The 14,746-nt window shown below is 42.7% G+C and overlaps 1 protein-coding gene across 2 annotated transcripts in view; it reads left to right on the top strand.

Moving 5' to 3' along the window:
- The window catches only part of Adck1 (aarF domain containing kinase 1), a 92,272-nt gene that overhangs the window by 3,736 nt on the left and 73,790 nt on the right, over positions 1-14,746 (top strand). For both annotated transcript variants that reach the window (XM_013012449.1, XM_013012443.1), the window contains exons 2-3: positions 5,962-6,107; positions 8,668-8,751. In XM_013012449.1, coding sequence (XP_012867903.1) covers positions 5,973-6,107; positions 8,668-8,751 — 219 coding nt within the window. In that variant the 5' untranslated portion in view covers positions 5,962-5,972. The remainder of the gene's footprint in view (positions 1-5,961; positions 6,108-8,667; positions 8,752-14,746) is intronic.

The raw sequence follows: 14,746 nt of genomic DNA, 5'->3' as shown, positions 1-14,746 counted from the left end.
ATATTAATTGATTTGCGTATATTGAACCAGCTTTGCATCCCTGAAATGAATCCTGTTTGATCGTGGTGTATGATTTTTTGGATGAATTGTTGAAGGCGATTGGCCAAAATTTTGTTGAGAAGTCATAATCTGTTTTGTGTCATTATTTACTTTGGCTGTTAGTTAATGGTTCTTATAGATGTAAAATTTGACCTCACATCCTGAAAGAGTTTGCATTTGGTTTTTGGTCAGACAAGGGAACCTGTTGGGCAAGAATAGTGCTGGGTTAAACCATTCAAACCCCTTCCCCTCAAAGGGTGGGGTACTGACTTATCTGGGATTCAGCTTTCCTGGTCAGAAATTTGTTGGCCCACAATTTGCTTATTTTTTCTTTAGTATTTAATTTGACTTGGTTTATCTTTTTATTTATTTATCTATTTATTTATTTATTTCTTTGTATTGGCACTGCTTCCTCTTAACTTTTTCTGCTTTAGACTGTGGATCTGAGCCACACCTCTACTTTCAGCTTTTCTTTCTGGATAATTGGAGATAAGAATTGCACAGACTTTTCTGCCGGGGCTGGCTTTAAATCTCCATACCGAGGTCTCAGCTTCCTGAGTAGCTAGGATTATAGATGTGAGCCATCAGTTCCAGCTAAGAGCTTATTTTACTTTATTGTTATTTTTAAGTAGTTGTGCAAAGGGGTATCAGTTCAACAAGTCAGATTACCAGTACAATGCATCATCTTGATCACTGTCACTCTTATTATTCTCTGCCATCTTTCCCATTCCCATCTACACTCTCAAGTTACATGGTTCCATTTCTACCTATGTACACTGAATAATGACTGTATTTGCCTACCTTTCTTCTCTCCATTTGTCTGTCTCCCCTCCCCTTGCCCCAACCCTCAAGCTGCTTATTCCTTTTGTCCTTTTGGTTGGAACAGATAACATGTAGATAAAAGTTCTGGCTCTGTCACTTACGAACTCCTAGGCCTAGTTTCTTCCAAAGTACATATCTGTAACTAATAGCAGTTAAGTACTTGGTTTCCCTCCAGAGGATGGATATCAACTTCCTACTTGATGGACATCCTGTTGCGCACAGGGATGTTTTCCCTGGTTCTGACAGCATTGTCAACTTGGTAGGCTGGAATGGATGGTTTTAGTGGGAAAATATTGCTTGATCTTGACTCTTGGTGACCTAGGGAATCCTGTTAAAGAGACCTTGTGCCATAATGTGGACAAGGGCTGAACACTTGGAGTGGGAAGGCCCTACTCGATTGGTTACTCTGCCATTGTACTAGCTAAACACCTGGCTCTGTATTTTCCCCATCTATATATACCTGGGAGTGATGACATTAGTCTCTGCTTACTGGTTGCATGGGATACCTAACCAGATGAGTTTAAAGGTTTTGTAAAAGTTAGTTATTACTAAAAATATTTCCTAGTGATTAGGTTTTAGGCTCTTGCTGGCCTCAAGCCCCCTTCAAAGGTATGCACTTATATAAAAGGTAACTCAAGGGAAAGTAAAAAAAAAAAAAAAAAAGTAGGGGTTGGAAAGGTGGCTCAGAGGTACAGTGCTTGCCTCCCATGCATGAGGCCTTGGGTTCGATTCCTTGGCATCACATAAACAGAAAAGGCCAGAAGTGGCACTGTGGCTCAAGTGGTAGAGCACTAGCTTTGAGCTGAAGAGCTAAGGGAGAGCACCCAGGTCTAGAGTTCAAGCCCCATGACAAAAAGAAAAAGCAAGTAAACAGAATGGGGCAGGGATTCATTAACAAAAAAATTAATAATGTAAAATGTTTTTCATTGACAGACACATTTCACGCCTGACAGGCCTTTAAAAATACCCTGAGGGAAGCAGCTCATTTGCATGTTAAAGACTCACTAAAGCCTTCTGGAAAACACTAGCTTCAGTCTCTGTACATATTGTTTGGCTCCTATATTATCCTTTTTATGTATTTCAATTTCTACCTCTTTTATTACTGAGGACATTTGTTTGGAAACTGGGTCCTGGGAATGATTGCTGTCCTTCAACTTCCTTACCCAGAGCTGGCCTCAAGGAGAGGGGTGATCTCCATGCATCAGGGGTGGGTACAACTGGAGGATGGGGTCTACTGACTAGAGGAAAGCCTACGGAAGTACTGGTGGTGCCGAAAAGATTTAATTTAGTTTTATTATTATCTTTAATTGTATAAGTCAGATATTCAGCACAATGCATCACCTTGATCAATGTCACTGCTTCCATTATTCTCCCTCATCTTTCCCAATCCTACCCATACCCTCAAGTTACATGGTTCCATTTTCACATATACACTGGTTCTGACATTTCCAGGTGTGTTTTCACAGGCCTCATAGGCATAGTTGATCCATCACTAATGCATTCAGTTTTGGAAGCACTAACTGTGTGATCAACTAGGATTTGGCAAGTTATAGCCTGGGGGCCAAATCTGGCCTGGCATGATTGCTAGAAGGAGGATATATGTCTTTTAGCTATTCCATAGAGGCGGTCACCACCAGACAGTTGTGTGGGACAGATATCTGGGTCAGCTAGAATAGGAAGAACTGGGAGGAAGTGAGAATTGGACACTCCAGGGTGACTGAGACCTGCTTCTGACATGAGAAAAGTAAACATGTTCCAAGTGGATGATGAGGTTACATAAAACTATAGAATTTGCTCTACCTTTTTACAATTATTGACACCTATTCTTCCCTTTGCATCTAGTGGAGGAGGCAGATAGAGGGCCAGATTGTTAGAGATAAAAACCAGCTTGTTAGAAATAACATTGGATTCTTAGCCACCATTCACTCCATGCTGCCTTCTCCATATGGGCTTCTCTGGATGTCCCATTGGAAGATGCCTAGAAGAGATTGGAAGAGCCTAGGGAAATCCCTTCCTAGGCTCATCAAGAAGGAGGGTGTGAATGACGAGGGTCCTGTATCCTGGCAGAAACAAAATAGAGGGTGAGCTGAGCCATTTACCTTTTTCAACAGATGAGGCTATAAATCGAGGTGAAAGGTAGGGTTAGATGTGGTAGGCACATTAGGCCTGGTGTGTGCTGAGATCCTCTGGGAATGAATAGGGAGGTGGAGGCAGGGGTGGTGGTGGGGTGGTGGTGGGGTGGTGGTGGTGGTGGTGATGGGTGGTCCTATGCCAAAGCCTACCATTGGAGGAAAAGATAATGAGAATAATTTTAGAAAGGAGTGACAAGAGAATAGCACCTGTGACCCTTCAGTTCCAGTGTAAATGGCACCCTGCTGAACATTTTACATGGCTTATCTCATTGATCATCACCCCATCAGGTAGATACTGCTGTTAGTGTCTCATTTGATGGGAAAGATCACAAGGCTAAGAGAGATTTAGAGAGATTTAGCAGGTTGCCCAAGGGCCCCCAGGTTTGGAAGAAGCCATGTCGGCTCAAGGGTGCCAGAGTGCAAGTTCTTACCTCTTACTCACTTGTTTGAAAGGATTGTTAAAATGTTGGCTGAATGAAAGGGGAAGAGAGAGGTCTTTCTAAAGTGAAGAGAAATGTAAAGAAAAGAAAGAAATGTCCAAAGCAAGGTTGTAACTTATTTTCCTTCTGTCTTTATTGAGCTTCCATTGTGGGTATGCAAGGGGATGATTGTGTATATGCACCGGGAGCAAAGATTGCTGCAGCTGAATTCATCATCATGCCAGCATCTCATATACTTACCCTCTTTTTGTATGTGGTGAGCATACTTACAATTGAATTCTTAGCTAATTTCAACTAAATAATATAGCATTATCAAGCACAGTTGCCAACCTTACCCATTAGAACCCAAGAACTTCTCCCTCAGCCAGAACTTTCTACCCTTTGACTAATGCCTCTCCATTTCATTTCACCCCAGTAAGCAATATTCTACCTCCAGCTTCTATGAATTTGACTCTTTTAGATTCCACATACAAATAATAGTTCAGTATTTCTCTCTTTGTGACTTAGCATAATGCCCTCCAGATCCATCTATATTGCTGCAAATGGTAGGACTTCTTTTTTTTTAATGGCTGAATCATATTCCATTATATAGTTATGCTGGAAATGATTGTAATCATTCTTGGGTAGTGAATATGGGCACCTGGGCCAAAGAGGGGGAAGGCTGCTTTTGGGGAATGGTTTCAAAGATAAATGTGAACACATGAAGCATCTCTTTATTAAAAAAAATATTTAGAGGAATAGTTCACAAATGTGAGCTTGTGTGAAAGTCACCTATTATCTTACTAGAACACAGATTCCCGTTTCCCTCAACCCCTTTCCCTCCTCGACTTGGTGGGTCACAGAGTGGACTCCAGGCATGGTGATTTTTGAAATGGCATCAAGGCTGATGTGCTTTCAGGCATTGCTCTGAGCATGCATTATAAGCACTGGGTCGGAAAAGAAGAATACAAAGGGAAGAATACACAGATTTGGAAAAGTACTGAGTCCAGGAACAGTCATGAAATGGAAGAAAAAAGGGTGGGGGTGTGGTTCAAGGATGAGGCTCTGAGTTCAATTTCTAGTACTGCAATGGAGAGATAGACAGACAGACAGACAGAGAGAGAGAGAGAGAGAGAGAGAACTGAACTGAAGAGGAAAACCGAACACTGAACAGATAGGAAGTGTGGAAAAATGGTAAATTTAAATATAAACTCATAGGTTAAACTAAACATAAACATAAAACTCAATTGTGTGCTATTTAGAGAAAACTATATAATGTAAATTGACAGTAAGAATGGGAAGAGATATACTTTGTGAACACTTAGAAAATGAAAACCACCATGTGGCTATGAGATCTAAGTCAAAGTAGATATTTTCTTTTATTTTGTGCTAGTCCTGGAGTTTGAGCTCAGGGCCTGTGCACTGTACCTGAGCTTTTGTGCTCAAGGCTTAGTGCTCTACCATTTGAGCCATAACTCCACTTCTGGCTATTTTTGGTGATTAATTGGAGAAGAGTCTCATGGACTTTCTTGCCTGTGCTGGTTCTAAACCACAATCCTGAGATCTCAGCTTCCAGAGTTGCTAGGATTACAGGTGTTATGGCTTTTTTTTTTTTTTCTGTGCAGAAACATTTTATTTTTTGGCCTGTCGAGAGGCCTGAACTCTGGGCCTGGGTGCTGTCCCTCAGCTCTTTGGCTCTTTTTTCAAAGATCAGAGGCTGCAACAGGTCATGGGGCCTGAACTCTGGGCCTGGGCACTGTCCCTCAGCTCTTCAGCTCAAGGCTAACACTCTACCACTTGAGCCACACTGCCACTTCCAGCTTTTTCTGCTTATGTGGTGCTGAGGAATCGAACCCAGGGCCTTATGCATGCGAGGCAAACACTCTACCACTGAGCCACCTTCCCAGCCCCTCCAACTGTATCTTATTGGCATTTAAAACATCTCTGATATGGTAGTATATAATGTATTTTTATTATTTTTTGTTGGTTGTGGGACTTGAACTCAGGGCCTGGGCGCAGTCCCTGAACTCTTTTGCTCAAAGCTAGTGCTCTACTGTTTTGAGCCACAGATCCACTTCCAGTTTTCTGGTGGTTAATTGGAGATACTCTTTATCTTTCTTTCTTTCTTTCTCTCATGGACTTTCCTGCTAGGGCTAGCTTTGAATGGTTATTCTTAGATCTCAGTCTCCTGAATAGCAGGGATTACAGGCTTGAGCCACCAGTGCTCTGCTCATATATCTTTTTGTTTCTCATTGTTATCTCTAGAATGTAAGGTCCCTGTGGGCGAAGACTTTGTTTTCTTCACTCTCTCCCTGTGTCTAGAATAGTACCTTACACTGTTGAAAGAAGGAGGACTTGGAGAGCTGACTGGTGCTGGGTGTTACGTTCATTTTATATAATTATCTCATTTTGTCCCAGTTGTTTTTCAGGAGGTATTATCATATTTTATAAATGAGGAAACCAAGGCCTGATGTGATTGAGAAAATGACAGGCAAGATTTGAATTCTGGATTAACTACTAATCTTTCTCAATTTCCCTTTCTGCTGTAGGGTCTGGGGACATGGCCAGAAAGGCTGTCAAACTTGCTTCATGGACCAGTGCAGCTCTTGGTGCCTCTGGCGTTTACTTCTACAGCAACAAGTACTTGGACCCTAATGACTTTGGTGCTGTCAGAGTGGGCAGAGCAGTTGCTACGGTAGGTTTTTCCCCTTTTAGAGGTACCAGGGGGAACTACGGTACTATTTGCAGGTGGCTATGCTGCTCCCACCTATTTAGAGATACATGCCCAAGCTCTTTCTACACAGCTACATCTGACAGAGATGTGCATGCTCATGTCCCTTCCCTCCTGTACACTTAAGCTCTTCTGCCCTACAGTTAAAGAGAATGGTGGCATGGAGGCCTCTGCTCTGAAGCCTTTACATTGTTGGCTCTGTGTGTCCTAATTTTATTTACGACTTAGGTAGGCGGTATGTCTTAGCAAATGCTGAGGAAAGATGACTTGGTAGACAAGAGATTCTGCCTTGAAACTAGATCTTGCTCCAGTGAGCTAGTGTGAATGTTCTGATGTGGGCCTTAGAGGTGGAATGTTGAGGCCTTGAACTTTGAGAATTCCCTTTGATCCTTAAACTGGTAAGGGTTGGATATCTGACCATTCGAGGTTTGCTTAAGTGGGTCAATAACCACATTGTTCTGGTGTCATCATGTCATCTTAACTCTGCTCACAGAGGCTCTTCCAAACATTGCCATACAATTGCCCCATTGGTGGTTAGATTGTCATGTGCCTCTTGTTTTCTCTGCCCCATATCTCTGCTACTGGTGAGCTCATCTCCCTTCCTCTTGATGTGGAGATGCATCAAGACAGATATATCTGGTTTTGGTTGTTGTCTCATTATTTCTCCAGTACTTAAACGTTATCAAGTGTTCTTGTGAGTCTTGCTTAGAGAAGGGCCCCTGACAGAGTGCCTATCCTCAGGGTGAGCTGAGTCAGAGAATCAAGTCTGACAAATAGGCTTCGGATAAATAGACTGTGGAAACTAAAACCATCCAAAAGTGTTTACCAAGTGCTTGTTTTGGTCCCAGTGTTGTCTTTATGTGCTTTGAAGATAGAAAGAAACTATCTCACCTGACCCAGCTTTCAAGAGATCTTTGGTCACAAAGCGCATACATGAATGGTTAGAAAGCATTCTAAGACTGGGAAGGTGGCTCAGTGGTAGAGTGCTTGCCTCGCATGCATGAGGCCCTGGGTTCGATTCCTCAGCACCACATGAACAGAAAAAGCCAGAAGTGGCACTGTGGCTCAAGTGGTAGAGCCTTGAGCTGAAGAGCTGAGGGACGGTACCCAGGCCCAGAGTTCAGGCCCCACAACTGACAAAAAAAAAACAACAAAAAAACAAAAACATTCTAAAACCATGCACCTGTCAAGCCTGCTAACTGTGGGCAGACATATAGATGAGTGGTCAGCATGGATGTCCCGAGGGAAGCAGGCTTTGAATGAAACCTCAGAAATGTGAAACCTTAGGGCTTTAAAGAAGGGAGGAAAATGTCAGCAATGGGATTTGAACTCAGGGCCTCCTAGGTACTAGGCAAATGCTCTGCTACTTGAGCTATGCCTGTAGTCTTTCTTGCTTTAGTTTATTTTTCAGATAAGGTCTTGTGTTTTTTGTCCAGGCTGACTTCAGACCATAATCCTCCTACCTCTGAGTAGCTGGGATTATAAGTGTACCTCATCACACCTTGATTTAAGATGCACATTCTTTTTTTTTTTTTTTTTGTCGGTTATAGGGCCTGAGCACTGTCCCTTAGCTCTTCAGCTCCAGGCCAGCGCTCTACCACTTAAGCAACAGCCCTACTTCCAGTTTTCTGGTGGTTTATTGGAGATAAGAGTTTCACGGCCTTGGCTTGGATTGGATTTGAACCATGATCCTCAGATCTCAGCCTCCTGAGTAGCTGGGATTACAGATGTGAGCCACTGACGCCCAGCAAGATGCATTCTTTAAAGGGCTAGAGCCTGATCATCCTGTACTCTGCTCAGTGAGCAGATTCTGCTGGTGACTTGTGTTCAATAAGTATATCTTGGATGGAATTATGCTTTGGGCAGTGCAGACAAAGATAGACTCTTTAATATAAATCTCCTAAACTCCTTTATTTTGAGAGTCCTCAGGAAGGTTTGGGTTAGATAATCCTCAAGACTCCTCCATGCTTGAAATATCCCTGAGCCTGTAATCTGCTGATTTTCCAAGGACAAGAGATCCTCTCCAGGATATTGATCAGAGGATCCAGAATCAAAACTTAGGCTCTTAGGATGAGCATAAAAATAATATTTACTTATGATACAGAAAAAGTAGGAGAAGTTTATCTAACAATATTCATTCAACTCACTCTTTATGAGCATCTTCCTGTCTGCTTGGGGTCCTGGGGTCACAGAGATGAACAGGAAGGACTAGCCTTTGTGCTTACAGATCTTACATTCAGACAGTCCATAGATAAGGAATGGGATGAATAAGGAATTGGGATGAATAATTGAGAGTTCCTGGTGCATTGGGGAAACTGGAGATTGGACCCTCTGCAGAGGTGGCATTTGTGCAGTGCTCTGGATGAGTCAGCCAGGTTAAGATCTGGGGGCTGAGCATCGAAGGGATAGGACTGGCTCCTTCTGAAGACCTAGCAGCTCAGGTCAGGCACTGAAGCTGTAGGACTTGGGCAGAGGAGTAGTAGATGATGTGTAAGTGTTAAACTTTCCTTCCTTTGGTTCACAGACAGCTGTCATCAGTTATGACTATCTCACCTCTCTGCGGAGTGTCCCATATGGCTCAGAGGAGTACTTGCAGCTTCGATCTGAGGTAAGGGACCATTGAGATCTGTCTGGCCCAGGGCCAACTCTTGAGTGGCTCAGCCAGCTTCCTGTGGGCAGAGGACACAGTGGCTACTGATGTAGGGGCTAGAGGGTTTGGAAAGGAGCAGAGGACTACTTCCTTCTTCATGGAGGTGTTTTAGTGCCCATGATTGGGGCTAGCAGATCTGCATCAACTGGGTTCCCTGCACTGAAGCTATTATTGGGAGATGCTATTCGGGGAGGCAATGTATGTTTCTGGTGAGGGAAAGTGTGGGGACAATTCAAGAGGGATGAAGGCTCTGTTCCTGAGATAACTCAGCAGGCTTCTAAACTGCTTTGTTGGGCCAAACCCAAGTAGGAGAAATTAATTGCTTTCCTATCCTCTAAGGTCCCTGGAGGACCTCTTGTAGTAGAAGTGGGGCTGTGGACCCCAATGTACCCTCCCTTCTCTTACCTGGAACAGGTAGATGTTAAGCTAGCTGTCCTGGAGAGTTGGGGGATCAAGCAAAGGGCATTTTTTGACATGTAGGTTGAGCTTGAGGTCAAGCATAGATGCCTTTGGAGAGACCTGGTGATAGGTGGGCTGGCTTTGCTTATGCAGCCTCTTCAACCGGAAATGCCCTGAGAACCTTCCTCCTTATCCTTCTGGACGCAACTTGGACACCTCTACTCTGTGCTGCTTTTCTCCAGCATCCTGATGTTTGTGGAGTAATTAGTTAAAAAACTTTAAACTTTTCATTATGGAAATTTCATTCTCCTACAAGAGGAGAGGGAATAGCATGATGAATCCCCATGGAAGTGCCATGCAGCCTGAGAAAATAACAATATCTTATTTGTCATCTCCATCCTTTAATGTTTCACCATGAATCTTAGGCATAGTTTTTTACCTGTAAACACTTAGCTCCAATAAATAAGAACCATTGAAAAAACAGAAACACAAAACTGTGATGATCATACCTAATGATGAACAATTCCTTCAGAACAGCTACTTGCTCATTTAACATTCTCTAAATCCAAATGTCTTTTTTTGTAGTTTGTTCCAATCTGGATCCACAGCAAGGAACATGTATTATACTTTGTCGACATTACCTGAATCTTTAATAAATCTATAAAATATATTGTATTTAAGATCTATAACATTTCTTCTACCCTTCTTTACTTTTTTATTTTTATTTTTTGGTGCTGGTCCTGAGGCTTAAGTCAGGGCATGGGCACTGTCCCTAAACTTCTTTTGCTCAAGGCTAGTGCTCTACCACTTGAGCCACAGTTCTACTTCTGACTCTTTTAGTAGTTTATTGGAAATTCTTACCTCACAGACTTTCCTGTCCAGGCTAGCTTTAAACCACATTCTTCAGATCTGAGTCTCTGAGTCTAGTCTATAAGCTGCTGGTGCCTGGCTATTATTTTTTTTTGTTTTTATTTTTAGCTGTTTTCTTATTGAAGAAACCAAACTGTTCACCTGTGTGGAAGTTTCCACATTTGGCATTTGGCTGATTGCATCCTTAAAGTGTTATTTAATGGGAAATACATTCAAATGATACACAATCCCAGATACATAATATTTGAAACAGGCAAAATGACCCTTTTACCCTTGTTCTTTAGGTGCCTAATTTTCCTGTCTGGAGGCAGTCATCATTTTTTGTGTTTCTTTCCAGAGCTATCTTCCTATTTGAATTTAATCACTATGTCTTTATTACTGCCACAGATAATAGTTACATGTCTTTTTTTTTTAAATTGGAGAATCTCAAAGTCCTTATTTTTGAGATGTAATGCTTCTTTCTCTATCTAATCAATGTGGTGAGCCTTGGCACCCATCAGAGTGATTGACATGGAGAAGTCTAAGCCACACTGGGGAAAGGCCTCTTTCTGCCTTGGGGAACCTGCAAAGCAGGTGGGCAATGGGTATTGTAAAGACCGTTGCCTGCTGGCTTGTAAGTCATCTGAAAGACAGTAGTGCCTTGGCTCCCAGAGAAGCTGACAGCTTTGGGGGATGTGCGAGGAAAGTACAGGCTGGCATTTGATGGGAGGGCAGCTTGTGATGGCTGGACACACCAGATAACAGGATGTGTAGACTGGTTCTCAGGAATTTGTGCTTGGGGAGAGGGATCTGGCTGGTGAGGAAAAGCATGAGTAAATACTGCAGGAGTGTTTTCTTCCATTTGAGCGCTTATCCCTTCTTGTCATCATGACTGATAAAGGAATGACTGAAAGAAAATAAAAAGCCATCCCTATCTTACCTGTCAAGCCAGCATCTGTAGGTTCCAGAGAATGTCAGCCAGGAGACTAGTACATCAGGTAGTGACTTCAAGAAGCACTTTCAAGGTTGGCACTGGCAAGCTGGCTCAGTGACTCAGCTGTGATTCAGCTGTGAAGAAGTGGGTTTGGGGTACTGAGGCACTTAGTTTGGTAGCTGAGGGTCTTGGGAGAGAGGGCTCTGGAGAAGCAAATTCCTAGTGACCAGGATGCTTATAAACGAAGATCGATGTGATCTGCTGGTAGTAAAGCAGAAGGAAATCACTGGTGGTGTAGATATATAGGCAAATGGCTGGCAACAATAGGACAGAATTGATTCTGGCTAAAGAGTTGGGATACAGGTATTTGTTAATTTTGCAGCTCTGTAGCCATTCTCATTGTGGGGAATAATGATTTTTCTTTGGGGAGCTAACTGTGTTATCTTATACACATACCAGATGAGATTTGGGTGGGATTCAACCTATCTTGTTTACTAGGCAATTTGGTGGAGTCCTTTCTTCTGGCCCTAGAAGTGGATTCATTGATGGTATCGAGCCATTTCTAGCCACTGAGCAAATATATGTGTGCATACTAACTCATGCCCCCATGCATGATAGATAGATCAAAAAGCTCTGGGTTTATACTTCCATCTCCAGTTCCAGTCCAACACCAGAATCCTTAGCGTTCTCCTTTTCCTTATATGTCATTTCTTTCTCCAACAGTGAGACCTGCCTCTTATTATCTACAATATTAATTAAAGTAGGCAAGACTTTAGAGGCATATGGGAGCAGAGTGGCTTCTAAGATGGGGAAGCTTAATACATTAAGGAATTGAGGCAGAGTTTGGAAAGATACATTGGATTGAGACATGTACCACTGGGGACAACATGATTTTTAGCTGAGGTTCATGAGTAAGACATTTCAGATTGTCCATAAAAAAGAGAGATTACTTCAATGTTACTGAAGGATAGGGTATGGGAGAGTCAAAGGGGAGGTCATAAAGGGACCCGAGGCCAGATTTTATACCACAAACTGAGAATCATGGAAAATTCTGGGGTACAATTTTATTTCAGCTTCAGGGAAAGGTTGAGAATGTTTACTAGTTACTGAACATTTTTTCAGCTTCTACTGTGTGTCAGGCAATGGGGAATGGAGTGGGGGAAAGAGATTACAGAGAGAGAGGGAGGAGAGAAAGAGGGAAAGGGGGAGAGGGGAGAAGAAGGAGAGGAAGAGAAAATGGGGGGGGGGAGAGAGAGATTTCTTTCCTTAATCAAAGTCATGGTGTAGAAAGGTCCTTGGCTTTGACCTTGACCTTGACCCATGAAGACCTTGCAGTCTTGTTATTGAGCAGGCCACTAGTACCTGTGCTGTAGGTGTTTCAGGTCAGCAAAATGTGTGTGTGTGTGTGTGTGTGTGTGTGTGTGTGTGTGTGTGTGTGTTCTTAGTTACTGTAGTTCTTAATATTTGGAATTGAGGTGGTAATGGTGAATGTCCTTTACTTATTTGATGAGAAGTAAAATCCAGAAGATGCAGCACCCTGCCAGGTAAAGATCAGAGACTTGGCCTTGTTACTGATAAATTCTGAGCTACAATACATGGTGCTAGAACCAATGGACTTGTTGGACTTGACTTTCAAACTTGGTAGATTTTCCTGCTCAGCAGAGGCCTCTCTGGAGCAGCAGGAGCTCTCTAATTGTGTTACAGTTCCTTTGCACATGCAATGTCAGTCTACCTGGTGAGGAAAATCAGTGGGTTTTTCTGTGCTGTGTCCCTCAGATCTTGTTCACTGTTTTCATTTGTCATCGTGGGATGTTTGCCTCAGAGGACTCTGCATAGAGGTGGAAAATTGAATCCTTGTTATCTTGGTGTCTGGCTTTCTCAGAGTTTGTGGTAATTTTCCCAGGAGCATGAGCTGCATATAATGTGCTCTGGTTAGGTCATCTAAGGATTGGTCTCCTGGATTGGACCTGATGCCTTCTTTTCAGCTTTCTGTATACCCAAGCCCTTCAGAGCAATACAAGTCTGTGCAGTTTTTGCAGTAGTCCTGATCTTAAAGCCTGTCTGATAACAGGACCATTCTATAGGAATTGGAAATTCCAATTCTATTGGAATTCTTGGGCCTTAGCAGGGCCTGGGAGAATTAATGGGGCCACTGCCTTTGTTGAGAGTCCTGGGCTGGGTGGGGCGGGATGGAGTGGATGTATGGATGTGGTATGACTGAGCTTCCTGGTGGATATTGGGGTCATGGGGTAGTGAGGTCCTAAACAACCAAGGAAATGCTAGTTAATTACTCTCTTGAAGGGCCTACGCTTGTTAGAAGCCTTGGCCTGTGTCCAGTAGCATCATATTGTTTTCTTGTATCTGCATGAACCTTTTTTTTTTTTTTTTTTACATGAAGCTGGGTGCTGGTGGCTCATGCCTATAATCCTAGAGATCTGGATCATGGTTCAAAGCCACCACAGGCAGGAAATTCTGTGAGATTCCTGTCTCCAATTAATCACCAAAAGTTGGAAGTAGAGCTGTGGCTCAAGTGGTGAAGTGCTGTCCTTGAGCATAAAAGCTAGGGGACATTGCCCAGGCCCTGAGTTCAAGCCACAGGACCAGGACCAGCAAAATAAATAACAGCAAAAGAGAAATATGTTGGACCTAAGAAAAGGTATAAAAAGAATACAGTAACCATCCTTGTTCTCACTGCCCAATTTCAGAAATAATACTTCATTTATACAATTGTAGCCCTGGGTACTTCTTCCCTGAGTCCAGCCTTGCTTCATTTCTTTTTTAAAATTTGATTTAAAAAATTGCTATTTTAAAGGTGATATATAGAGGGGTCATAGTTATGTAAGTCAGGTAAAGAGACAGTGATACCCCTTCACTTACTCTCTGTCTCCCCCTCCCAAAAGTTGTATAGTTAATTTTCAAAATAGCGTCTAGTGAGTATCATCGCTGCATTTATGTACCCTCTGTCCCTCCACTTCTGTGTCCACCCTAACCCTCCCAAAGACAGATAAACAAGACAAAAAGAAAAGAAAATGAAAACTGCAATGAAGGAAAAACCACTTGTTTCCATTTCCTGGAGTTCATTTAGATATATATTATTATATATGATCAGCATTGAGTCTTTGTGTTCCTCTCCTAACTAAACTTCTTTCTATATAAACAGAAATAGCACTGTCTACAATTCATTACTACCATCACTTTTCAGGTGTTTCTTTTTTCTTTTTTTTGGGTCCGGTCGTGGGGCCTGAACTCTGGGCCTGGGCACTGTCCCTCAGCTCTTCAGCTCAAGGCTAGTGCTCTACCACTTGAGCCACAATGCCACTTCCGGCTTTTTTCTTTTTGCTTATGTGGTGCTGAGGAATCGAACCAATCGAACCCAGGGTCTTGAGCATGCAAAGCAAGCGCTCTACCACTGAGCCACCTTCCCAGCCCCTCTTTTCAGGTGTTTCTGTGGTTGTTATCATTCTGTTGACTTTTACCTCTCTTTAGTTTTGTCTCCCGTAAAATATATGTGAAATTAGAGGTTTGATAGTCCTGTTCTCCCATCCCCTCATCTAATGCATATGCAAATTAATGTTCTGGGCACTATCTTAAGTTGCTTTTACAACTTTTTTTTTTTAAATCGGTCGTTGGGCTTGAACTCTGGGCCTGGGCGCTGTCCCTCAGCTCTTCAGCTCAAGGCGAGCGCTCTACCACTTGAGCTACAGTGCTACTTCTGGTTTTCCGGTGGTTTATTGGAGATAGGAGTCTCACAGTCTCTCCTGCCTGGGCTGG

Source organism: Dipodomys ordii, unplaced genomic scaffold (assembly GCF_000151885.1).
Source record: "Dipodomys ordii isolate 6190 unplaced genomic scaffold, Dord_2.0 Scaffold2, whole genome shotgun sequence".
Lineage (NCBI taxonomy): Eukaryota > Metazoa > Chordata > Mammalia > Rodentia > Heteromyidae > Dipodomys > Dipodomys ordii.
The sequence above is the reverse complement of the archived record's forward strand: the minus strand, read 5'-3'. Positions and strand labels throughout refer to the sequence as shown.